The 27,586-nt window shown below is 39.8% G+C and overlaps 1 protein-coding gene across 1 annotated transcript in view; it reads left to right on the forward strand.

Annotated features, from left to right (window-relative positions):
* Positions 1–246: 246 nt before the first annotated feature.
* The window catches only part of RAB23 (RAB23, member RAS oncogene family), a 36,815-nt gene continuing 9,475 nt past the window's right edge, over positions 247–27,586 (forward strand). The window contains exons 1-4 of the mRNA XM_039244307.1: positions 247–515; positions 9,273–9,488; positions 16,889–16,974; positions 26,751–26,907. Of these exons, the coding sequence (XP_039100238.1) occupies positions 9,334–9,488; positions 16,889–16,974; positions 26,751–26,907 (398 nt within the window). The 5' untranslated portion in view covers positions 247–515; positions 9,273–9,333. The remainder of the gene's footprint in view (positions 516–9,272; positions 9,489–16,888; positions 16,975–26,750; positions 26,908–27,586) is intronic.

A 27,586-nucleotide genomic window follows, 5' to 3' on the forward strand; every position in this document is an offset into this window, starting at 1 on the left:
TCTTTACTAGGGTCCACGATCTAGAAGCTCCCGCCCTCCGCTGCCCTCCGCACTGCACACCGGGTTTCCCCAGAGGCACAGGGAACGCAGAGGAGCCGCGGGGAACGCAGGAGAGCCGCCCTCCCCCGGCACCAGCTCGGACGCGGGTGGAGCGGGGCGGGGGGGGGGGGGGGGAACCGGGTCTGCGCGGAGCATGCGCAGACCCAGCCCAGCGCATGCTCCGCAGCGCGGCGGGTCCACAGATGAGGGGAGTCGAGTCTCCCGCGCCCCACCATCCTTCCCGGAGTTGCTGCTGAGCGGCTTGTTCTGAGCCCTGGCTGCCAATAAAGTTCGTTAAAAAATCATAGTCATTTTTAAGAGAGTGAAAGAGGGCGCGAGCCAGCCGGGCGGCCCCGCCGGGGGGAGCTGGCGCTCTGGGAGGAGGAGGAGGCGGCGGCGGCGGCGGCGGCAGCGGTTGCGCCGCGACCAGGAGGAGCCGGTCGCGCCGGGCGGCGGGTCCGTGGCGGGCGGGGACGGTGAGTAGCAGCTTGCACTCCGGGCAGCCGCGCGCCTCTCACTCGCCCTCTCCGGCGGCTCAGGACTCCCCCGGCTCTGCTGGGGAAGGTCCCGCTTCTTCCCGGGGTCCCGGGATGTGCCGTACTCCGGGGGCTGGAGAGGGGTGTCGGGGACAGGGGCCTCCAGGCCCGAGCTCCCGGCCCTTGAGCGCCCGCGCCCCCGCCGCGGAGCGCGGTGCCCAAGTTCCAGCTGGAGGAGGTGGGCGGCAGCGCCTGCCCGGCGCCCGCTCTCCCCGCCCGGCGGCCCGGGCTCCCAGGGTGTGGGTCCCTGGGGTTGCCCCTAGGGCGGGAAGGAGCGAGACGGGCGAGGCGCTGGCCTCCAGCCTGGCTGAGCACCCAGCTCCTCGTCTTCCCCCAGCCCCCAGGTGGGGCAGGCGCGACCCCAGCCGGGAGAGACCCCGGCCAAGGGGCCTGAAGTCCTGGGTGAGGTGTGATGGGGAAGAGGGTCCCAAGTCCTACTCTGGCTTTTAAACCCCCCTCCTTCCTGCAGAGGGGCCCCCTCCTTACCCGCGGCCCCACCCTACCCTAGTTTCTCGCTCAGAGACTGCTAGAATATGAATGAGCCAGACTGCACTAGTTCATTGACAGTGGCTGCCACAGAATTACTTAACTCGGAGAACCGAGGAGCCTCCAGCAGCTCCCAGACGTAAGAACCTGAGGGTGTGTGAGAGAGTATTAATTTCACTATCAGGAGTGTCAGGAGAGCCTGAAAACCCCGTGTACTTCTCTAGGTTTTATAGAACTCCTAACGTCTTCTAAGTAATTTCACTGAACCTAACAAGTTTTTCGGTGTTGTTATAAACATAATCGTATCTGTACTTAAGTACAGGCTCAGATGTAAATAAACCTTTTGATCAGTGACTTAGCTCATCTTTTCCTTTTCTAGTTTATTAGACTGCATTGGTTGGAAAAAGTCTTTAAAATTAAGTTTGGGGGAAAGAGTATTTATGTAAAGCATTACTGTAAGCCTTTAAATTGTCATACTCAACCAACTTGACAATAAACTGTTTGTTAAAAAAATAAAATAAAATTGTCATACTCAGAATTATGCCTATTTTCCAAGAGCTTAGTTGTTTTGATATAATGCCGTAAGTCTGGAGAGTAGTAGTAGCTCATAATCACAAGAGTCAGATTGCTTGTGTTAAAATCTGATTACACTCTCCTTCTTTTAATTTTTTTTAAAAATATTTATTTATTTTGAGAGAGAGACAGAGAAAGAGAATGAGCTGGGGAGGGGCAGAGAGAGAGAGAGAGAGAGAGAGAGAGAGAGAGAGAGAGAGAATCCCAAGCAGGCTCCATGCTGTCATTACAGAACCTGATGCAGGGGCTGGATCCCACCAACCCTGAGATCATGACCTGAGCCAAACCAGGGTCGGAGGCGTAATAGACCGAGTCACCCAGGCGTTCCTTTACATTTTGTTTTTTAAAATTATATGATAAAGGGCACCTGGGTGACTCAGTTGCATGAGCCTCCGAATCTTCATTTCCACTCAGGGTCATGGGATCGAGCCTGCCATTGGTCTCTGTGCTGCGCTTCGAGCCTGCTTGGGATACTGTCTCTCTCCCCTTCTCTTCCTACCCCACCTGTGTGTTCCTTCTCTCTCTCTCTCAAAATAAATAAACATAAAAAAATAAAATTATATGGTAAAAGTGACTTTTTAGGGGATGTGCGGTTCTATGAATTTTAGATTAATGCAACCACCACTACCATCAGAACAGTTCTTATCACCACCCCCACCCCCACCAAACTCATGCTGTCCTTTTATCTTTTCCCTAACGCCTCAACCCTGGCAGTCACCAGTCCTTTCCAGATGTCTTCTAAGTGGAATCATACAATATGTAATCTTTTAATGCTGACTTCTTTTCACTCAGTTTAATGTCCTTAAGATCCCTCCAAGTTGTTGCACGTATCAACAGTTTTCTTTTTTTATTGCTAAGTACTGTTCCATTAGGTGGACATGCCACAGTTTGTTTATACATCAACCCACTGAAGGACATTTGGAGTGTTTCCAGTTCTTTCTCATTATGAATGGAGCTGCTTATAAACATTCATGGGCAGATTTTTGTATGAACATTAAGTTTTCGTTTCTAGCATATTGCTAGGAGTGAGGTTGCAGGGTCATATAAAGTATGTTTAACTTTATAAGAAACTGTCATGCTGATTTCCAGAGTGGTTGTGTCATTTTGCATTCCTAACAGCAAGCAGTGTGTGAGAGTACCAGTTGTTCTTCATCCTCCTAAGCACTTGGTATGGTCAGTAATTTTATTTAAACATTTTTTTAATGTTCTTTCTTTGTTTTTGAGAGAGAGACAGAGACTGTGTGAGCAGGGGAGGGTCAGAGAGAGAGGGTGTTACAGAATCCGAAGACAGGCTCCAGGATCTGAGCTGGCTGTCAGCACAGAAGCATAGAGCCTGACGCGAGGTTCGAACCCACGAACGGTGAGATCATGACCTGAGCCAAAGTGGGACACTTAACTGACTGAGCCACTCAGACGCCCCCCAGTAATTTTAAATGTAGCCATTCTAATAGACATGTGGTATCCCATGGTTTTGATGTGTCTTTAATTAATGGTTAACAATGTTGAATTTCTTTTCATGTGCTTATTTGGCATATATAATCTTTGATGAGTATCTGGCCGAGGGTATTGCCCTTTTTTCAAGTGGGTTGTTTGCTTTCTTATGTTGAGGGTTTTTTTTTTTAATGTTGTTGAATTTTGAGGGTTCTTTATATGTTCTGGATACAAGTTATTTGGTAGACATGTGCTTTGCCAATATTTTCTTGCAGTCTGTAGCTTGTCTTTTTATTCTTTTAACAGCATCGTTTCCAGAGCAAATGTTTTAGTTTTTATGGAGTCTTACAGTTTTACTTTTATTTTTTTTTAATGTTTTATTTATTTTTGAAAGAGAGAGCGCGACGGGGGGGGGGAGTGGGAGGGAGAGAGGGGGCAAAGGATACAAAGCAGTCTCAGCTCTTCACTTGACAGTAGCAAGCTTGATGAGGGACTGGAACTCACAAACTGAGATCGTGAACTAAGCTGAAATCAGGAGTCTGATGCTCAAGCGACTAAGTCACGCAGGTGCCCCTATATTTTTATTTTTTTATTTTATATTTTTAAAACGTTATTTTTGAGAGAGAGAAGGAGAGAGTGTGGGAGGGGCAGAGAAAAAGGGAGACGGGATCTGAAGCAGGCTCTGAGTTGACAGCAGAGAGCCTGATGTGGGGCTCTAACTCACAAACCAAGAGCTCATGTCCTGAAGTCAGATGCTTAACCGACTGAGCCACCCAGGAGTCCCTGTTTTAAAAAAATGTATTATTATTTTTTTTAATGTTTATTATGTTTGAGAGAGAGAGAGAGCCGATAGTTTTAGATCTTTGGTCCATTTTGAGGTTTAGGTAGATGTTTGGTTTTTTTTACATATGAATGTTCAATTGTTCCATCCCCATTTGTTGAAAACATTGTCTTTTTTCCATTGAACTGTTTTTGCACCTTTGTCAAAAATCAGTTGGCTGAATTTGTGTGGGTCTATTTTTGGGCTCTGTTCGGTTCCATTGATCTATGTATCTTTCTCTTTGCCAGTATCGTGCTTTCTTAATTAGTACAGCTTTTTGGTGCTTTCTTAATTAGTACAGCTTTTTGGTGTCTTAAAATTGGCTAGCATGATTTCCTCCAATTTTATTATTTTTCAAAATTGTGTTAGCTATTCTAGTTTATTTGCCTTTAGCTCAGTCTGTTAAGCAACCAACTCAGTCTTGATTCAGGTCATGATTTCATGGTTTGTGAGTTTGAGCCCTGCATTGGGCTCCATGCTGTCAGTGTGAAATCCAGTGAGGATTCTCTCTCTCTCCCTCTTTCTCTGCCTCCCCCGCTTGTACTTTCTCTCTCAAAATAAATAAATAAAAATAAACTTAGAATCAGCTTGTCTCAACTATAAAATAATCCTGCTGGTACTTTGGAACTGCATTAAACCAAAGATCAATTTGGGGAGAAGTGCTGTTTTTACTTTGTTGAATCTTGCAATCTGTGAACATGGCATGTCTTTTCATTTATTTAGGTGTTTATTTCATTAGTGTTTTATAGTTTTCAGCATATAGATCCTATGCATATTTTGTTAGATTTTTAACAAAGTATTTAATTTTTTTTTGAAACTCTTGTAAATGTCACTTAAAAATTTTTGGTTTCGGGGTGCCTGGCTGGCTCGGTTGGAAGAGCATGAGACTCCTAATCTCAGGATAGGGAGTTCAAACCCCATGTTGGGTATAGAGATTACTTAAATAAATAAAACTTAAAAAAATTTTTTTCTTTCAAATTGTACATTGTTAGGGTATAGAAATACAATTCAATGTTGTTTGTTGTTTTTGTATCCTGTGCCCTTGCTAAGCTAACTTATTAGTTCCAGGATTTTTTTTTTTAATTCCTTGAAGTTTTCTTTCTTTCTTTTTTTTTTTTTTTTAATATTTTTATTTATTTCTAGGAGAGAGAGAGAGATAGCGTGAGCAGGGAGGGTCAGAGAGAGAGGGAGACACAGAATCTGAAATAGGCTCCAGGCTCTGAGCTGGCAGTCAGCACAGAGCCCGACGCGGGGCTCGAACCCATGAACTGCGAGATCATGACCTAAGCGAAAGTCGGACGCTTAACTGACTAAGCCACCCAGGCGCCCCTAATTCCTTGAAGTTTTCTATAAAGACAGTCATGTAATTTGTGAATAGGGACAATTTTATTTGTTGTTTTCTTTCCCCTAATCTGTAAGTGTTTTATTTGTTTTTTTGTCACCTGTTTCCCTGGCTAGAATTTTGTGTATGATGAATAGGAGTGATGAGAGTAAAGATTCTTTCCTTGTTCTCAGTCTAGGGGTTAAAGCAGTCAGGCTTTCAGGAGTGCCTGGCTGGCTCCGTCAGTAGGGCATGCAACTCTTTATCTCAGGGTCATGAGTTTGAGCCCCATGTTGTGGGTAGAGTTTACTTAAAAAAAAAAAAAAAAAAAGCTTTTAAAGAATTAAGTATATAATATTAGCTGGGTAGTTTTTAATAAACACCTTTTATCAGGTTGAAGAAGTCCTCTTGTGTTTCCAGTTTGCTATTTTTCTGACAAATAGATGTTGAGTTTTATATATTTCCTGTGAAATATGTATCAGTTGATATGGTAATGAGGTTTTTCTTCTTTGCTTTGTTACTGTGCTTGATTACACTGATTGGTTTTAGGTGTTGAACCACCCTTGCATCCCCAGAACAAAACCCACTTGTCCTGGTTATTCTTTTTATATATTCCTGTATCTGATTTACTAATATTTTGTTGAAGACTTTTGTGTGTCTATGATCATGATTGGATATTTGTCTAGTTTTCTTTTTCGTACTGTCTTTGTGTGGTGTTGGTATCAAGGTAATGTTGGCTTTATAAAATAAGTTGTGAACTGTTCCCTTCTTTTCTATATTCTGGAAAAGATTGTGTTTCATTGGTGTCAGCTCTTGAAAAGTTTGGTAGAGGGGTGCCTGGGTGGCTCAGTCGGTTAAGCGTCCAACTTTGGCTCAGGTCATGATCTCACAGTTTGTGGGTTCGAGCCCCGTGTCGGGCTCTGTGCTGACAGCTATCTCAGAGCCTGGATCCTGTTTCAGATTCTATGTCTCACTCTCTCTCTGACCCTCCCCTGCTCATGCTGTCTCTATCTCTCTATCAAAAATAAATAAAACATTAAAAAAAAACATTAAAAACATTTTTAAAAAGAAAGTTTGGTAGATTTCTCCAGGGATACACCTGATCCTGGAGACTTTTCTTTGAGTTTTTAAGTTACAAATTCAATTTCCTTTATAGGTATACAGCTATTCATTTTTTTATATTAAAAAAATTTTTAATGCTTTGTTTATTTTGTTTTGAGAGAGAGACAGACAGCATGAGCAGGGAGGGAGACACAGAATCAGAAGCAGGCTCCAGACTGTGAGCTAGTGGTCAGCACAGAGCCCGATGTAGGGCTTGAACCCACAAACCGTGAGATCATGACCTGAGCCAAAGTCAGACACTTAACCGACTGATTCACCCAGGCGCCCCACTTACAGAGCTATTCAAATTGTCTATTTCATATTGAGTGAGTTGTGGTAGTTAATCTGTTTAAGGAGTTGGTCCATTTCATCTACTTTGTCAAATTTATGTATATAGAGTTGTTTGTTGTGTTATCCTTTGGAGTCTGCAAAGTCCATAGTGAACTTCCTGATTTTATTAGTAATATTGGTAATTTGTGTCTTCTCTTTTTTTCTTCTGTTTGTCAGTTACACTGATCTTTAAAAAAACAGTTTTTTGTTTAATTTTCCCTATTTTTCTATTTTCAGTTTCATTGATTTCTGCTCTTTATTATTTCCATCCTTTGCTTTGGATTTATTTTTCTCTTTTTCTGGTTTCTTGAGGTGGGAGTTTAAAGAATTGACTTGAGACTTTTCTTCTGTTCTAAGATAAGCACTTAGTGCTATAAATGTTCTCTTTCAGCACTACATTAGCTATGTCTCACAGCTTTTCACATATTCATTCAATTAATTATTTTAAAAAATTTCTCTTGTGGCACCTGGGTGGCTCAGTTGGTTGAGCATCCAGACTCTTGATTTTGACTCAGGTCATGATCTCAGGCCCATAGGATCGAGCCCCACATCAGGCTCCACACTGAACATGGAACCTGCTTAAGATATTCTCTCTCTTTCCTTCCCTCCCTCCCTCTCTGCCTCTTTTCACGCTCATGCTATCTCTCTTAAAAAAAAAATTCTCTTCAGCTTCTGTCTTTGGCCCACACATTGTTTAGAAGTCTGTTTTTAGTTTGCAAATGTTTGCAGATTTTTCTTTTATCTTTCTGTTTTCTGTTACTGATTTCTTTTTTTTTTTTTAATATTTTTATTTATTTCTAGGAGAGAGAGAGACAGCGTGAGCAGGGGAGGGTCAGAGAGAGAGGGAGTCACAGACTTCAAAATAGGCTTCAGGCTCTGAGTTGGCAGTCAGCACAGAGCCCGACGCGGGGCTCGAACCCACAAACCGCGAGATCATGACCTAAGCGAAAGTCAGACGCTTAACCAACTAAGCCACTCAGGCGCCCCATTCTGTTACTGATTTCTAATTTGACTGCATTGTGGTCTATTATTTTAAGTTTGTTGAGTTTTTTTTTAATCACCTAGAATCTATTTTATCTTGGTATATATTTAATAGATTTAATAGATACTTAAAAAGAAGTATGTTCTGCTGTTGTGTGGATGGTTCTATAAAGGTCACTTAAATTCTGATAGTTTTATTGTTATTAGACTTTCATTTTGTTTTATTGTAGTGTTTTGAGTATATCTCTTGGTTTAACTTCTTCAGTGGTTGCTGTGGATATTACACTGTATGTACAGTGTATACACTGTATACATACACTGTATACACACACATATATAGTATATTTGTATATATACGTACACATAAAATTTATCACAGTCTGTGGGTGTCAGCATTTTACCAGTTCAAGTGAATCATAGAAACCTTATCTCCCTTTACATTCCTTTATCCTCTCCCATTTGTAATTACTTGTCTTAAATATTTTCTCTACACATATTGAAAACCACACAATTGTGTTTGAGTCCAACATAATTTAGAACACTCGAGAAGGCTTTTGTATTTTCCTGGATTTTTGCTCCCACCACAGTCTTCTTTTCATTCTGATACACTGGTTTTGTTTTTGTTTTTTTGGGGTTTTTTTACATCTTTAATTATGTTTGACGTGGAGACCTAGCATCTATACTTGAACAAATCCTTCTAGATGATTCTTATGATTGTGGAAATTTGTGAAGCGGTAGGAACAATTACTGAGACTCCATGGTGGGGGGATGGGAAAATGTTCTTCATGTTTCAGACTTGTTTTATGTAGTGGTTGTATAGATGGATTTTCAGTTAAGGTAGTTGGAATATAATACTGTATATTAGGAACTTAACTAGTAATGTTAAGAATAAGAAATTGACTTTCTGTTCTTTTCGATCTAAAATGCAGACAGTACACGTTGTATTATGTTCATTATATGAGTAACTGTGACTAGTCTGAAACTAAAGAAAGAATGTGTGGTATAAGATTATTTATAAGGGATTCATTATAACCTGAACAGTAAAGCACTGTAAGAGTCCAATGCTGTCACACAGTTGTACATTATTATACAAAATCTTTCTTAAGGGTGCTTTTCTAGGGATAGTAGTTATTACCTGTGAGGTTGAAAAAGCAGTTTCTTTAGATACTGTATTTATTGCCCATATGGTGGTAACTATGGAGGATTTATTATGTTGTATAAAACTACTATTTTTTGAATGCTTGATTTTCATTATGCTAAGTGCTTTATATGTGCCATTGACCAACAGTCTTGTGAGGTAAATATCCTCAGTAAACTAAAGTTGAAAGAGGTTAAGCAGTAACTTCACTAAGAGCAACTTTAAATCAGACCTCCACTCTAACACCCATCTTAATCTTAGTGAAAGGTAGAACTATGTAATCTAGGCATTTATTAATACTTAGATGTCATACATTGTGCTATTGATCAGGATTCAAAAATGAATGATAATATTGTAATTCCTTTCAAAGAATTTACATGATCTAAACAGGATGATAAGGGGGCCTCCATCATGGAAACAAATTCTTGCAATGCAATATAGTTATTTCTCCATAATACAATTATAGCTTATTTTGTACAATTATGTTATGAAAAATAATTTCATTTTAAACCACAGATTTGAGAAGATCTGATCACCTGGAATTAAAGTTGGTTCAGAAACCTTTTCAGCTGCAAAAATGTTGGAGGAAGATATGGAAGTGGCTATCAAGATGGTGGTTGTAGGGAATGGAGCAGTTGGAAAATCAAGTATGATTCAGCGATATTGCAAAGGCATTTTTACAAAAGACTACAAGAAAACCATTGGAGTTGATTTTTTGGAGCGACAAATCCAGTATGTACTTGGCCATTTTATCCCCTCAGTTTTGATTTGTGAACTATATCTAAGACTTTCATTGGAATACTAATTGCAATACAGTCCAAGGTTAGGAGTCTAGTGACAGTGACTTAATGAGACAGTTGGTGGTGGTTTTTATATCATTATTGTGTATCTTTTTTTTCTTTTTCTTTTTAGTGTTTCAAGTTTCTTTATGATTCCAGTTAATATTCCTGTGTGTATCTTTATTCTCCTGCCTTTTTCTCATCTTTTGTCCATCTTCCCTTCCTCATTTCTCCCTTTTTCTCATTCTCCCCTCCCCACTTTCTATCTTGTATCTGGTGTTATATTTATTAGTGGCACCCTGCATACCTCTTAAACTCAAACTGATGCTTGACTCTAATGAGATTTCTGTCCCATATAGGCACAACTTGGAGATTTTGTAGGTTCTGTTCCAGACTACCACAATAAAGCAAGTCAAATTAATTTTTTGGTTACACAGTACATATAAAAGTTATGTTTACAGTATACTGTGGTCTATTAAGTATGCAAGAGCATTATGTCTAAAAAAATGTACATACCTTAATTTAAAAATACTGTATTGCTAAAAAATGCAACCATCCTCTGATCTTTCACTGAGTCTTAATCTTTCTGTTGGTGAAGGGTCTTGCCTTCATATTAATCAGGGCAGGGGTTATTGAAGGTTAGGGTGGCTATGGCAATTTCTTAATATAAGACAACAGTGAAGTTTGCCTCATTAATTTACTCTACCTTTCAGGAGTGATTTCCCTGTAGCATGTGATGCTGTTTGATGGCATTTTACCCACAGTAGAACTTCATTCAAAATTGGAGTCAATTCTCTCAAACCCTGTTGAATCACTATATTGTACACCTGAAACTAATATAACGCTGTATGTTATACTATAGTGCAATTAAAATTAAAAACTTTAAAAAAGTTCTCTTGGGGGTGCCTGGGTGGCTCCGTCAGTTAAGCATCTGACTTCAGCTCAGGTCATGATCTCACGGTTTGTGGGTTCGAGCCCCACATCAGGCTCTGTGCTGACAGCTCAGAGCCTAGAGCCTGCTTCGGATTCTGTGTCTCCCTCTCTCTCTGACCCTCCCCTGCTCGCTCTCTCTCTCTCTCTCTCTCTCTCTCTCTCTCAGAAATAAATAAAACATTAAAAAAATGTTTTTTAAGTTCTCTTAAATCCCACTGCTACTTTATCAGCTGAGTTTATTTAATATTTTAAATCCTTTCTTGTCATTTCAACAGTCTGCACAGCATCTTCACCAGAACTAGATTCCATGTCAAGAAACCACTTTCTTTGCCCATTTATAATGAGCAGCTCCTTATCTGCCCATGTTTTATCATGAGATTGCAGCAATTCAGTCACACCTTCAGGCTCCATGTCCTGCTATTTCCACCACATCTGCAGATACTTCCTCCATGGAAGTCTTTGAACCCTTCAAAGTCATCCATGAGGGTTGGAATCACCTTCTTCTAAAGTCCTGTTGATGTTGATATTTGACCTTTTCCAGTGAATCACAAATGTTCTTATTGGCATTTACAGTGGTGAATTCTTTCTATAAAGTTTTCAGTTTACTTTCCCAGATCTCTCAGAGGAATCGCTGTCTATAGCAGCTATAGCCTTACAGAATATATTTCTTAAATAGTAAGACTTGAAAGTCAGAATTCCTTCTTGATCCATGGGTTGCAGAGTGGATGTGTGTTAGCATCCACACAACATTCTCTCATTGTACATCTCCATTAGAGCTCGTGGGTGACTAGGTCCATTGTCAATGAGCAGTCATACTTTGAAGGGATTTTTTTCCTGAGCAGTAGGTCACAACAGTGGGCTTAAAATATTTAGTAAACCATGATGTAAACAGATGTGCTGTCATTTAGGCCTTGTTGTTCCATTTATAGAGCACAGGCAGGGTAGACTTAGTATAATTCTGAAGGGCCATAGAATTTTCAGAACAGTAAATAAGTATTGGCTTCAACTTAAAGTCACCAGCTGCATTAGCTCCTAACAAGGGAGTCAACCTGTCCTTTGAAGCTTTGAAGCCAGGCACTGACTTCTCTCTAGTTATGAACATCCTTGATAGTATCTCCTTCCAATAGACGGCTGTTTCATCTACACTGAAACTTGGTGACTTAGTGTAGCTGCCTTCATTAATTATCCCAGCTAGATCTTCTGGATAACTTGCTGCAGCTTCTGCATCAGCACCTGCTGCTTCACCTTGTGCTTTGATGTCATAGAGACAACATCTTTCCTTAAACCTCATGAGCCAGTCTCTGCTAGTTTCAGATTTTTCTTCTTCAGTTTCCTCACCTCTCTCTGCCTTTATAGAACTGAGGAGAGTTAAGGCCTTGCTCTGGATTATTACGCTTTTGGTTGAGGGAATGTTATGGCTGGTTATATTTTCTGTCCAGATCACAAAAACTTTTCTCCATATAAGCAGCACAGCTATTTTGCTTTCTTATGTTCTATGTGTTTACTGGAGTAGGTACATTTATTTATTTAGTTAGTTAGTAGGTAAGTAATTAAGTAAGTAAATAAGTAAATAATCTCTGTGCCCAATTTGGGGCTTGAGTTCACGACCCTGAGATCAAGAGTTGTATGCTCTACTGACCGAGCCAGCCAGGCACCCTTGGGGCAGCACTTTTCATTTCCTTCAAGAATTTTTCCTTTGCATTCACAGCTTGGCTAACTGGCACAAGAGGCCTAGCTTTCAACCTGTCTCAACTTTCTTCTTTTTTTTTTTTTTAATAGTTTATTGTCAAGTTGATTTCCATATAACACCCAGTGCTCATCCCCACAAGTGCCCTCTTCCATGCCCATCACCCCCCTCCCCCTCTCCCCCACCCCATCTGCCCTCAGTTTGTTCTTGGCATTCAAGAGGCTCTCATGGTTTGTCTTCCTCCCTCTCCCCCACTATTTTTCCCCTTCTTCTCCCCCATGGTCCTCCATTAAGTTCCTCCTAATCCTCCTATACATAAAAATATATGGTATCTGTCCTTCTCTGCCTGACTTATTTTGCTCAGCATAACACCCTCAAGGTCCATCCATGTTGCTACACATGGCCAGATTTCATTATTTCTCAATGCCATGTAGTATTCCATAGTATAGATAAACCACATCTTCTTGATCCATTCGTCTGTTGATGGACACTTAGGCTCTTTCCATGTTTTGGCTATTGTTGAGAGTGCTGCTCTGAACATTGGGGTACATGTGTCCCTATGCATCAGCACTACTGTATCCCTTGGGTAAATTCCTAGCAGTGCTATTGCTGGGTCCTAGGGGAGTTCTATTGTTGATTTTTTGAGGAACCCCAACACTGATTTCCAGAGGGGCTGCACCAGTTTACATTTCCACCAACAGTGTAGGAGGGTGCCTGTTTCTCCACATCCTCGCCAGCATCTAGAGTCCTCTGATTTGCTCATTTTAGCCACTCTGAGCTTGTCTCAACTTTCAACATGCTTTCCTCACTGCTTAATCATTGTAAGTAGGGGAGGAATAGGGAGACGGGGAGAAACAGAATCTGAAGCAGGCTCCAGCACAGAGCCTCATGGAGGGCTTGAACTCACAAACTATGAGATCATGACCTGAACCCAAGTCGGATGCTTAACCAACTAAGCCACCCAGGCGCCCCTGGCTTTTGATTTAAAGTCAGAATTATGTGGCTCTTCCTTTCACTTGAACAGTTAGAGGCTGTTATAGGGTTATTATTTGGCCTAATTTCAATATTGCTATGTCTAGGGAATAGAGAGGCCCAAGAAGAGGGAGAGAGATGGGGGAATGACTGATAGTAGGACAGTGAGAACACATACAACATTGATCCATGTAGTGTGCTATCTTAAATAGAAGCGGTTTGTGGCACCCAAAACAATTGTAGTAACATTAAAGATCACTATTCACAGATCACCATAACAAATATGATAATAATGAAAAAATTTGGAATATTTTAAGAATTACCAAAATGTGGCACAGAGACTCAAAGTGAGCAGAAGCTGTTGGAAAAATGGCGCTAATAGGGGCACCTGGGTGGCTCAGTTGGTTGGGCAGCCAACTTCGGCTCAGGTCGTGATCTCATGGTTCATGGGTTCGAGCCCCGCGTCGGGCTCTGTGCTGACAGCTAGCTCAGAGCCTGGAGCCTCTTTCGGATTCTGTGTCTCCCTCTCTCTCTGACCCTCCCCTTCTCACGCTGTCTCTCTCAGAAATAAATAAAAAACATTTAAAAAAAATTTAATCTTCTTAAAAAAAGGAAAAATGGCACTGATATGATTGTTAAATGCAGGGTTGCCAAAAACTTGTAATTTGTTAAAAAAAAAAAAAAAGTATCTGTGGAGCAGAGTAAAACAGAGTGCATAAGGGGCGCCTGGGTGGCTTAGTCGGTTAAGCGTCCAACTTTCGCTTAGGTCATGATCTCGCAGTTCGTGGGTTCGAGCCCTGCATCGGGCTCTGTGCTGACTGCCAGCTCAGAGCCTGGAGCCTGTTTCAGTCTGTGACTCNTGACTGCCAGCTCAGAGCCTGGAGCCTGTTTCAGTCTGTGACTCCCTCTTTCTCTGACCCTCCCCTGCTCACGCTGTCTCTCTCTCTCTCCTAGAAATAAATAAAACATTTAAAAAAAAAAAAAAGTGCATAAAATGAGCCATACCTACTTTATGTAAAAGGGAAGTTACCTGCCTCTCAGGATAGTTTTCAACTCTTATATTGTGGGATACTAAGACTGTCTAGAAGTTAGAGAGTTGATCATTTGTTTTAAAAAATAAGAACAGATTTGGCAGAATTAAATACTCCTGTGAAAAAGAAATCTTACTTTAGGAGATCCATTTGGATTCTAAAACACATTAAAAGTAAGAGTTTTTGTCATTAGTCCTCAGAACTTTTAAGATATTTTATTTTTTTTTTATTTGAGTATAGTCAGCACATAATGCTACATTAGTTTTAGGTATACAGTGGAATGATTCAACTCTCTGGGTTAAGCTGTGTTCACCACAAGTGTAGCTACATCTGTTACCATAAAACGCTGTTACAATATCATTGACTACTTTTTTTATGCTGTACCTTTTGATACAAGTCCTGTGACTTGACTTTTGAAATAAATCCTGTGACTTATTCATTCCATAACTAGGAGCCTATATCTCCCACTGCCCTTCATTCATTTTGCCCATTCCTCCACACCCCATGCCTGTGTGTATATATGTGTGTGTGTATATGCGTATGTCACACACATACATATATTTATTTTTTAAGTGTTTGATTATTTTTGAGAGAGAGCAAGTGGGGTAGATGCAGAGAGAGAGGGAGACAGTGGGTCTGAAGCGGGTTGTGCACTCACAGCAGAGAAACCAGTGTGGGGCTCGAAGGCATGAACTGTGAGATGATGACCTGAGCTGAAATTAAGAGTCAGATGCTTAACTGATTGAGCCACCGAGGAGCCCCAGAAATAAGTAACATTAAACAAATCTGACTAGCCTAGATATTAGCATTAAAGATAATTGTGTTCATTGTTTTAAAGACTGTTCAATTTCTAATCTGCATTTTATTATCCTCATTTATTTAGTTATTTATTAAGAGAGAGGGTGCGAGTAAGCTAGAGAGAGAGAGGAAGAAGTGGGGCTCACCTGAAGTGGGGCTCGAGCTCACCCTGTGTAGGACTTGTCCTCATGAACTGTGAGATCATGACCTGAGCCAAAGTCAGATGCTTAACAACTGAGCCACCAGGTGCCCCTATTTCCGTTTTTTAAAGATACTTCTGTGTTTACTTCCTTTCTCAGATATTTTAAGAGAATTCATTTTAAGTCTTCATAGTATTCATTTTTGTACTTGTTATCTGAACCAAATTAATATTTAAAAAAATTTTTTTAATGTTTATTATTTTTGAGAGAGAATATGAGTGGGGGAGGGGCAGAGAGATAGGGAGACACAGAATCTGAAGCAGTCTCCAGGCTCTGATCCGTCTTCTCAGAGCCTGACATGGGGCTAAAACTCACAAACTGCGAGATCATGACCTGAACTGAAGTCAGCCGCCCAACTGACTGAGCCACCCAGGTCCCTCCCAAATTAATATTTTAAGTATACAGTTGATCCTCGTTATTTGTAGATTCCATATTTATACTTTAAGTACACTGTTGATTCTCATTATTTGTAATTCCATATTTGTAAATTCATCTACTTGCTAAAATTTATTTGTAACCCCAGAATCAATGTGCTCAGTGCTTTGGTGATCATTCATTGATATGCACACAGCAGTAAATATTTGGTATCTTACACGCACATTCTTAGGTTAGGTCGAACAAGGCGTCCTTCTTTTTTCGTCTTTCATACTATAAACAAGTGTTTTTTGTGTCTGCTTTTGTCCCAGATTTTTGTGCTTTTTGTTGAGGATGTCACTGTTTAACATGGCCCCCAAGCATAGTGCTGTGTAGTTTCCCTAAGTAGAAGAATGCTATGATGTGCCTTATAGAGAAAATATGTGTGTTAGGTACACTTCATTCAGGCATAAGTTACAGTGCTGTTGGCTTTGACTTCAGTCTTAATGAATTAACATTATGCATTAAATAAAGCTTCTTTAAACAGAACCACAAAAAAACCAAAGTTATGTATTGATTGGTTGGGGAGAATGTGACCAGGGCTCACAGGACCGTAACCCTGCATTTCTCCTAGGAGCAGTGTTTCAGTATTTCATAATTCAGCGTTTGCAGTGACTTTATAGAACAGAACCAAGGTAAATAAGACAATGGACTATAATGACAAAGTAAGAGTAAATTTTTAAGTCGAAGGGCAACCAGGCAGGTAAACTGCTTGCTTTCGCTTATTCTTTCCTTCTTCCCTCATTCCCTCCTCCGCTCCTCTCCCTTCCTCCTTCCCTCCTCTCCTTTCCTCCTCCCCTCCTCTCCCTTCCTCCTTGCCTCCTCTCCCTTCCTCCTTGCCTCCTCTCCCTTCCTCCCTCCCTCCCTTCCTTCCTTCTTTCCTCTTGCTTCTTCCTCTCTTTTTTCTTTCTTTCACTTCTCTCTTTCGTTTCTGTCTTTCATTTCTTTCCTTCCTTATTCTTATTCTATCACTTGTGCACCAGGACCCATTAGAATTTTATAGCAAGAGGAGAGCAAGTATTAACATAAGGAAACCCCCTTGCCAGTGCTGCTAGCCTTAGAGCCCCACTGTCTGTGACTGGTACAAAGGAGAAAACAGGACACGTAAACTCAAATCATGTATAAAGTTATAGTTTTGAGGGAATGTCTTTTCCCTCTGTTGGTAATAGTATCAACATTTAAAAGCACTCAGACTTATTCAGAGTGAACACCAATAATGTAGTTTTAAAGCCTTCAAATCTTTTAAAAAATAGGCACAAAGTTATGTTGCTAAAGACATTTTCTTTTACATATGAAATAAATTCATCTCTTGTTTCAGAGTTAATGATGAAGATGTCAGACTAATGTTATGGGATACAGCAGGTCAAGAGGAATTTGATGCAATAACAAAGGCCTACTATCGAGGTAAATTGTGGTTTATTGGGGGGGGCATGTTCTTTTGGCTAAGCAAAGAACTTCACTTTTTTTTATTCCACATAGAAGGGTTTCTTTTTAAGAATGCTTAAATTAATTTCAGAGATTTTTAAAAATCTCTTAGGTCATCATTCTCCTAATGATCTTGTTGAGTGGTAAATAATACTTTGAACTATAGATCATTTGTCTCCACCTTGGAATTATATGACTCACATAGGCATTCCCAGTTCTAATCAGTTAGACACTGTTAAATGCCCATTTTTTTAAATGTTTATTTTTGACAGAGAGACAGAGAGAACTTCTCTGAGCAGAGGAGGGACAGAGAGGGAGACAGAGGATCCAAAGCAGGTTCTAGGGTTGGGGGTATAGCTCAGTGGTAGAGCATTTGACTGCAAAGCAGTTTCTAGGCTGTAAGCTGAGAACAGCAAGCCCAATGCAGGGCTTGAACCCACAAACTGCCAGATTATGACCTGAGCCAAAGCCAGACGCTTAACTGACTGAGCCATCCAGGTGCCCCATAAATGCCTATTCTGACCATATCTGCAAATAAGATGATATTTTGTTATGACCCATGAAGTTGTGTGGATAAAGCCACCTCAGCGCTCTGAGTTCAGAAAGGTGTAAGACACATGTGAAAGGCAAGAACTACAGCTATAGGATTTAAGACTCTAAAATGTGGGGTTAAATTCCTCAAGAAAAGCTGACATTTATTTATTCATTTACTTAATTATTTATTTACTTATTTATTTATAAATTTACATCCAAGTTAGTTAGCACATAGTGTAATAATGATTTCAGGAGTAGAATCCAGTGATTCATCTCCTACATATAACACCCAATGCTCATCGCAACAAGTGTCTTCCTTAATTTCCCTTGCCCATTTAGCCCCTCCCCCCTCCTACAACCCCTCTGGCAACCCTATTTGTTCTCTATATTTAAGAGTCTCTTATGTTTTGTCCTCCTCCCTGTTTTTATGTTATTTTTGCTTCCCTTATGTTCATCTGTTTTGTATCTTGAATTCCACATATGAGTGAAGTCATGATATGTCTTTCTCTGACTAATTTCACTTAACATACACTCTAGGGGCACCTGGGTGGCTCAGTCGGTTAAGCAGCCAACTTTGGCTCAGGTCATGATTTCACGGCTCATGGGTTCGAGCCCCACGTCAGGCTCTGTGCTGACAGCTAGCTCAGAGCCTGGAGCCTGTTTCGGATTCTGTGTCTCCCTCTCTCTCTGGCCCTCCCCTGTTCACGCTGTTTCTCACTCTCAGAAAAAAAATAAAAAATTAAAAAATTAAAAATAAAAAAAATACACGCTAGTTGTTGCATATGGTAAGATTTCATTCTTTCTGATTGCCAAGTAATACTCCATTGTGTAAATATACCATATCTTTATCCATTCATCTGTTGATGGACATTTGGGCTCTTTTCATACTTTGGCTATTGTTGATAGTACTGCTGTAAACACCTGAATGTGCCCCTTTGAAACAGCACACCTGTATCCTTTGGATAAATACCTAGTAGTGCAGTTCCTGCGTTGTAAGGGAGGAACTGAAATTTTAGATGGAACTTAAAGTTTCCGGTAACATTTTCCTATAAAATTTTGTCCTTTTCTTTTGAAATTTATGACAGCATTTAGTGTTTCTATAAACTCATTGTGGTGGTGATTGCAATGAGAACAAAATAAGTGGAGGTTTGATATAATACCATGTAGGCTCTATAATCTGTGCTTTTGAATATATATCTTATTTTTTCCCACTTTTGGAAATGTGGGATTTATAATAATAACGGCTGCTGAGGTATAATGAAAACACAATTACGCTAACGTCTTTGACCAAAGAAGTTGCCTTCCCAACTTGGTACCAGGGAAACTTGACTTCCATTGCCTACTCTCAGAAGACATTTTGGTTCCTTGAGAAATTAAGAGAGGTATACCTCTCAGGTATTATTCTAATAATGTCGCCACTACTTCTCATTCTTTTACTGTGTCCTTAAAGACTTCCCATCTGCAGTAGTTTGGACTGTTGCTCTCCTATGCATGCCATTTGGATCTTGAGCACCTATAACATGGTATGAGGCAGGAATTATGTCCTTAGTATCCAAAGCTCTTACGTTAGATGGCATTTTTATCAAATTATTAATTTCATGAGCATTGATACAAAAGATCCTAAGAGGAAAGTTAATTCTTTTTTTTAATGTTTATTTTTGAGGTGGGGGAGGGGCAGAGAGAGTGGGAAAGAGAGAAAATCCCAAGCAGGCTTCACGCAGCACAGAGCCCAACGTGTGACTCGATCCCATGACCTGTGAAATCACAACCCGAGCCAAAACCAAGAGTCAGATCCTTAGCCAACTGAGCCACCGAGGTGCCCCAGTTCTTTTTTTTCTTTTTAACATATTTTAAGTTGTCCATTTTATTTATTTATTTATTTATTTATTTATTTATTTGGGGGAGAGAGAGAGAGAAAGTGTGTGTACATTGGAGAGGGGCACTGGGAGAAAGAGAGAATCTTAAGCAGCCTTCACACTTAGTGCAGAGCCTGACACGGGGGTGGATCACACCCTGGGATCATGACCTGAGCTGAAATTGAGAGTTGGATACTCAAGACTGACTAAGCCACCCAGAGGCCCCAGTAAAGTTAATTATTGAGTAAGATTATTTGTATTTTCTTAGATTATTACCACCATGCCCTCGTGCCCCATTCACACAGGAGAAACAAAACAAAAAACCTAGGTGGAAACATCAAAAAATAGTAGTAATATATGAGATTTTCATTGTTTTCATCTAGCTTTTTTCTCTAAATTCTTGGCTTGAAATACATGTTTTTTTGTGAAGAAAAAAGATAGGTTGGGTTCTTTTTAAGCTTGTGACAATTTGATTATGTCAGTATTCCTTTTTAACTGTTATGGGTTATTGTGGAGAATGTATTTAGCATATGTATCTCTAATTTATAAAACAAAACTGTGTTTATAATTGACCCAAAATAAAGTTTAACTTGAAAAAAGGCAAAACTGGTCAAAGTCAAAAATGATTTGATTTGGGTATAAATAGAAAGGAGAAAATGTTGGAACCATAGAGTTAAATAGATCTCTTGGGTCCTTGATTTTTTAAAAAAAGACCAGGTAGCAAAAAATATTTTTATTTCTACTGTACTTGAGGAATTAATGCTTTCTTCAGTTTTTTCCCATGAGGCTGTGTTCATTATCTTTTAAATTTCAAAATTTGACTCATCTGGCTTGTGTAATTCTTGATTAGTACTTTTTAGGTGTCCACATATCACAGTTTCTCTTTGCTACTTCTACAAAAAGCACTCTTTGTCAGAAACTAAAAAGAGATCCCGTAATTGTTAGTATTTACATCTTAATTTACTGTGGGTGTTTAAATTTTTTTTCCACTTGGTTTCCACTTGGCCTAAAAGGTTTTAAACAGCTTTGATATCCCTACATTTAACATTTTAACTTAAAATGATCTTCAGCATATAAATAGACCTCTGTTAAAAGCAAGGTGTAATTTTTTTAGTCAACCATGTTAAAGTGGCAAAGAGAATGGGATACTGAGACAGGTCTTAAGTTTCAGTTGCTTTTTCTAAGTTGTAAGAATAAACATCTCGTCCCAGTGGCAATTATCTGTGAATTTGAGAAATGGCATACAGAATATTTTTATGCTTTTCTTTGGGGTTTCATCAGATGCTTTTCTGACAACAGAAGTAATAATTTCAAACTGACTTTACAAAGAAAAGTGGAAGTATCATAGCTTTTAGTTATGGTTTGTTCTTCCTGTAACCTCATTGATTCTCCTGGCTTGCCTCTCTCCCTTTGTGGGGTTCCTTCTCATGCTGATTTTCCTCCTGGTTGCAAGATTGCTACCATCAGCAATGGAAGCCACGTGCTTTGTTCACATCCCACAGCAATGGATTAAAAGTCCTGAGCTCTTATCTGATTAGATCACCCTTGACCAGATCACAGTAAGTAGTCAGAGGAATGTGATTACCCTAATTGGCTTGGTGCACTTAGGGCCTTCTCCCTCAGAGCAGAGGGTAAGTTCAGCCTGCCTAAACGGTGTGGCTACTATACGTAGGTGAGAGAGAGGTTTTCTTGGAGAGGGACGGGAATTGGATGCCAATTTTTTGCTACTAATATAGTTTCAAATGATGATGTAATTAAATAGAAGCAAAGACTAGGAAGAGAAGGTAAGGACTGGGAAGAATGCATTAAGTAAGATATCAATTTAGTGTTAGAAATACCATGCCTTATAAAATTAGGACTCAGATTTATATCCAAGAAATGTATTGTCCAAAATACATAAAAATTTTAAAAATTTATACTTAAAAAGAATTTTATTATAATTCATTTGAAAGGTCTCTCATGTCAGAAACCATTGCTTAAAGGAATAATTATGTTCTTAGAATGCTGTGTTACTTGTATAGTGAGACATGTTGAAACATAACCTTATGAAGGAAAGAGCACAGATCATACTAGGAACATTTAGGATCCCAAATGATTCCTTTTAAACTCTTAAGAAGTCCACTGTAGGCAGTAGACATCATTCCTTGTACAGAAAGTTACATACAATATAAAACAGATTTTCATTAATAGTTTTTTACTATGATTTGGTTCTGAGAAATGTTTCTAGCAATACATAGAAATCAGGTTACAGACTTGAGACCTGTTATCTGAGATTATCATCATATATAGAAGGAAACTTTTTTTTAACTGCCTTCTTTCACAAACATACGTGAATATAAATTGTTGAAAATGAAGTAGCTCTGGACAGGAAGCTATTTATAGATTTCAATTATAAATGCAAAAATTAAGGAACAACAGAATTAGACTATGCAGGTCTAATTTGTTTCAAAATTATATGAGCATGGAATCTGTGATAGATTGGTTCATTAAGTAATTTGTGTTTATTAAGTAAGTTGGTTAAGCTTCCAACTTCGGCTCAAGTCATGTTCACATGGTTTGTGGGTTCAGGCCCCCCATTGCGCTCTCTATTGTCAGTTAGGAGTGGGCTTTGGACCCTCTGTCCCCCTCTCTCCCCTCTCTGCCCTCCCATGCATGCGCTCTTTCTCTCTCTCTCTCTAAAATAAATATAAATGTTTAATTTTTTAATGTTTGTTTATTTTTGAGAGAGAGAAACACACACAGAGTGTGAGCAGGGGAGGGGCAGAGAGAGAGGGAGACACAGAATCCGAAGCAGGCTCCAGGCTCTGAGCTAGCTGTCAGCACAGAGCCCAGCGCGGGGGTCGAACCCACTAACTGTGAGATCATGACCTGAGCTGAAGTTGCACACTGACTGACTGAGCCACCTAGGCGCCCCCAAAATAAATAAACATTAAAAAATTTTAAATAATTTGTGTGCTTCACATTATATGGATTGTCAGCAAGAATAAGGGACAGGCATTTAAAATCCAGAATATTTTCTATAATAGTATATAAAGCCTTGTGTTTCTTATTAAATTTTATGCTGTGTTTTGTAGAGCAGTGTTTCTTAAACTGTAATATACACATGAATCCCCTGGGAACCTGTTGAAATGCAGTCTCTTAATTCAGTAGATCTGTGGGTGGCTATGAGATTCTGCATTTCTGCAACCTCCCAGGTGACTTTGATGCTGCTGGTCCACAGCCACACTCACAAGTCTAGAGACCATCTTTTAGGATCTTTCAGTAATTTGAGTACAGAATTACTGTCTATACAGTATGTCTCTTAAGGAGTATTTTATGAATTGCATCAGAAATAGTAACTTTTTTTGAAAGGCTTTACTAATTAGAAATGAGTATTTGCTGGGGCACCTGGATGGCTCAGCTGGTGAAGCTCAGGTCATGATCTTGCTGTTTGTTAGTTCGAGCCCCGCAACGAGCTCTATGCTGACAGCTCAGAGCTTGGAGCCTGCTTCAGATTTCGTGTCTCCCTCTCTTTCTGCCCCTCCCCTGCTCATGCTCTGTTTCTTTCTCTCTCTCAAAAATAAATAAACATTAAAAATTTTTTTTAAAATAAAGAAATAGGTATTTGTTAATGGTGATCTTATAATTACCACAATCAGATCTCTATGTTCCTGATATGTGGATAAGTGGAGTAGTTTGTTAATTATCAGAAGTGATTCTTTTGTGGGTGATTTACTGTTATCTATGATAACAAAGTAACTCCTAACGGTATGATTCTAAGGGTTTGTGGTATTGAAGGAAGACTGAATAGCAGGAAAATACAGGTCTTTTAAAAATATATGGAGGGGCGCCTGAGTGGCTCAGTCGGTTAAGCATCTGACTTTAGCTCAGGTCATGATCTTACCACTTGTGTGTTTGAGCCCTGCATCTAGTTCTGTGCTGACAGATCAGAGCCTGGAGCCTGCTTCAGATTCTGCATCTCCCTCGCTTTCTGTCTCTCCCCAGCTCGCGCTTTCTCTCTCTCTCTCTCTCTCTCGCTCTCTCTCTCAAAAATAAAACATTAAAATAAATATATGAATAGAAAACACTGGCTTCCTTTAAATGACAGGAGTGTAAAATATATCCAAATGACTGCAATAGAGAAATTAAAACATGATTAACTTTTCTTTAACGTTATCAATTTTTTTTCTTTTTTTTTTTTTTTTAGAGAGAGAGCGAGCGAGAGAGCGCATGCACATGTGCACACACATGGTAGGGGGAAGGGTAGAGGGAGAGAGAATCTGAAGCAGGCACCACACCCTGCGTGGAGCTCCATCTCACAACTGTGAGATCAATGACCCTGAGCCAAAATCAGGAGTTGGAAGCTCAACTGACTGAGTGGGTGGCAGATGTTCAAAGATGATACTTTCTCTAGGTGACTGTTCTGGATTCTTCCAAGGTTCCCATTTTTGGGGATATTTCTTCTGAGCACTTGATTCTTGCAGTTGCTTTGCTCCCTTGGTTCCCTTTGGGGGACTTGCATTCCACTTTACCCTTCCTTTGAGCTCCCATCACCCGATAAGCAGTCCTGTTAGATGTGAGTTAAGATGACCCCATATGCTAGCTTATCTCTTAGAGGTGGTTCACCTCTATCCGTATGTGCATTCTTTGTCTTGCCATTGGCAGGAGTGCCGTTACTTCCAAGTGCGGCTCTCTTTTTTTTGTCTTTTGGTCTTGCCCCTTTGCTCTCATTCCCAGCCTTGAATCACTGCACCGGCAATCCAGAGTGTCCTCTAGTGCCTGGGAACGTGTATCATGCTGCTTAAGTGGTCTTGCTTCTAGGTTGAGATGAAGGAGGCAATGATAGTACTCTCCCCCATAGCACCCCGCCGTAAAAGAGAGAGAGGGGTTGGAGTGTATGGCATTTTCTCTGAGAAAATCCTTTCCCCTTCTTCTCAATTTTTAACAAAATAATTGTTGAAGTGTTTGAGAGAGTTCCAAAGTGGTATAATGAATTTATGATCATTTCCTTCATAAATTCTGCAAAGAATGATCTTTCCACACATATTTAGAATCTGTTTTATTGGTACTTAAGTAAAATTTTTCTATAATGGGTCTTTCACTTAAAGTATATATTGTAAAGGACTTTTATGGTGGTGGTGGGGTGCTGGTTTTCGAAGCAGAAAAGAACCATAATGCATCACAATTTCACAGTGTATTTACCTGGATGGATGGATGGATGATAACATTCAGTTACGGGAAATTAAAACAAGTAGTTGTCCATCATTTGTCAGAATTATTAAATCTCTAAAAGTAATCCAGGTTGTCTGTTTTGTGTTTTTGGTTTTTCCTTTTGGTAATTTATTTAGGGTAAGTAGCTGAGGTGGTTGCAGCATCCAGTCTGAAGGCTTGATATCAGGGAACCATCCTGCTTCTGAGATTGTGTATCAATCTGAGATTGCAGCTGTTCTTGTTAGGACTTATTTCTGACATCTTGGTTCAGGTTTCATATTTGTTGTAGGTTTTTTGTTTGGGTTGTGTGTGTGTATTTTCTTTCCTCCTTTACTTTGGAGACATCTGGGTTAATAGTTATACATTCCCTTTGTAATCTTTTTTTAAATTGTTTTAAAGTTTATGTATTTATTGTGTGAGAGAGAGAGTGGGGAAGAGGTAGAGAGAGAAGGAGACAGAATCCCATGCAGGCTCCATGCTGTCAGCGCAGAGCCCGATTCTTTTTATTCTTACAGTGATTGCCTTTAACTTAAGATTCTGTCTTAGTTTGAATGCACCCCCACAATCACGTACCAAACAGTTCTTGGCACAACTTGGGGCTGATTTATTTGGTAGGTGACCCCAGAAAGAAGTGAGAGACTGGAGGAGAAGGGAGAAAAACCTATGAAGGTGCATTAATAACCTAATTATTACTGTAAGCAATTGGGGATCCATCCCTGTGAGGCATCAGGTAGACACGCCTCAAGATGGTCCCACCAAAGGGAAGCTGAGGTTTTATCTTATCTCCCGTACATTCAAGTTTTTCCCCAGGGGTATCAGTTCCTCTTAAAATAGGCTAAACCAAGGGTCTTTCTGAAAAAACCATGAGGCAGAAAAGCTGAGTACCACCTGCAGCGTATGCTTTGAGGTGGATGCTGACAACAGTCAGGACCTGTCCACAGCTGCAGTGAAACTCCGGTGTCTCTGCCTGTAGTTGTGTTATTGACCTCCCTGGATTGCTTAAACATTAATATTACATGTTCTTCATCTTTAGACTAGCCCTTTAGCATTTTTCCATATTTCTCTGGTGTCTTCCCACTAAGTCGCCCACTAAATAATTTTGAATTGTTATGGACATACTTTTATCTTTTGAGCACTGATTTTTTTTTTAATTTTTTTTTTTAATTTATTTCTAGGAGAGAGAGAGAGAGAGAGACAGCGTGAGCAGGGGAGGGTCAGAGAGAGAGGGAGTCACAGACTGAAACAGGCTCCAGGCTCTGAGCTGGCACTCAGCACAGAGCCCGACGCGGGGCTCGAACCCACAAACCGCGAGATCATGACCCAAGCGAAAGTCGGACGCTTAACTGACTAAGCCACCCAGGCGTCCCTGATTTTTTTTTTTTTAAGAGAGCATGTGAGCAGGGCAGAGGGGCAGATGGAGAGAGAATCTTTTTTATTTTTAATTTTTTAAATTTTTTTTTATTTTTGAGAGAGCACGAGCAGGGGAGGGTCAGAGAGAGAGGGAGACACAGAATCTGAGGCAGGCTTCAGGCTCTGAGTTGACAGCACAGAGCCCAACATGGGGCTTGAACTTATGAATGGCAAGATCACGACCTGAGCCAAAGTTGGATGCCTAACCTACTGAGCCACCCAGGTGCCTTGGAGAGAGAGAGAATCTTAAGCAGGCTCCTCACTCAGCACAGAGCCCGATTCAGGACTTGATCCCATGACCCTGGGATCATGACCTGAGCCAAAATCAAGAGTCTGACACTCAGCCACCCAAGCCACCTAGTATCCCCAGTCTTTGTTTTTTTAAACATTTTTCTTTTCTTAATCATTCTTGCTGCTCATATCTCTGGCACCATCTACTTAGTTTAAATCAAAGAATAAATTAATTATAAAAATTGGGGCAGGGAGCAGGGTACAACACAGACAGCTGTACCCTGATTCTTTCCAGGAATTTTGGGAACCACTGTTTCTTTGAATTGGAAAATAAAGTTTATATGTTAAAAATAAGCAGATTGCTACAAAGATGAGCTCAATATTTATTCACATAAAGTTGTCTTGATACACCTAAAGCTAATATCACATTTTATGCTTTAATTAAAAAATTGTTTGAATAGGTAAAAGTTATCCTCATCCTATATAGGATTGCTTCATTAATGTAAATAACATTTTTATTTTGTGATCTTACAGGAGCCCAGGCTTGTGTGCTTGTATTTTCTACCACAGACAGGGAATCTTTTGAGGCAATTTCCAGTTGGAGAGAGAAAGTAGTAGCTGAAGTTGGAGATATACCAACTGTGCTTGTGCAAAACAAGATTGATCTCTTGGATGATTCTTGTATAAAAAAGTAAGATGTCCACTTTTGAGGGGGAGGTGGTAATTCCATAAAGTTAAAACCTGTTTTAATTTATGCATAGATATTAAAAATTTAAGAAAGCTTTTATAGAGACCACCTTATGCTTAAAATTCTCTGTGAGCTATTTGGTCTGATTGGGTTGGGTAAAAAAAAGTTCACACAAAGTCATAGTAGAACAAATTAAAGGAATAAATTTTGAAGGCCCTTTTAGAATTCCAGTCTTATGTCTTACACCACAAATCCAGCTCTTGATGTTGTCAAATCTGGTTATAATAAGAATGTTAAGAAAAACATCCCTGTATGTTTTAATGTCTAGAGCATGGAGCTGTCCTGTGTGGATGAGTTCAAATGGATAAGTAGTTCAGATTCACGTTCTTTTATATATTCAGAAATAGGCTCAAATCTGTGAATAGAGGTATCTAGATAATTCTGTCTTAAGTATTTGTACATCATATTATTAACTTTTTGCTAGCTTTGAACATTTTTGCTTGGTTTTTACCTTATCGTTTTTTGTATGTTCTTATATTAGTGTATCTGTTGCTGTATAACAAATTAATCCAAAATTTAGTGGCTTAAAACAACAAAAAAATATTATTTCACAGTTTCTCTGAGTCAGGAATTTGGGAGTGGCTTAACCAGGTGGTTCTGGTTCAGGTTTTTCATGAGGTTA

Source organism: Hyaena hyaena, unplaced genomic scaffold (assembly GCF_003009895.1).
Source record: "Hyaena hyaena isolate Hyena2069 unplaced genomic scaffold, ASM300989v1 scaffold_242, whole genome shotgun sequence".
NCBI classification, from domain to species: Eukaryota; Metazoa; Chordata; class Mammalia; order Carnivora; family Hyaenidae; genus Hyaena; species Hyaena hyaena.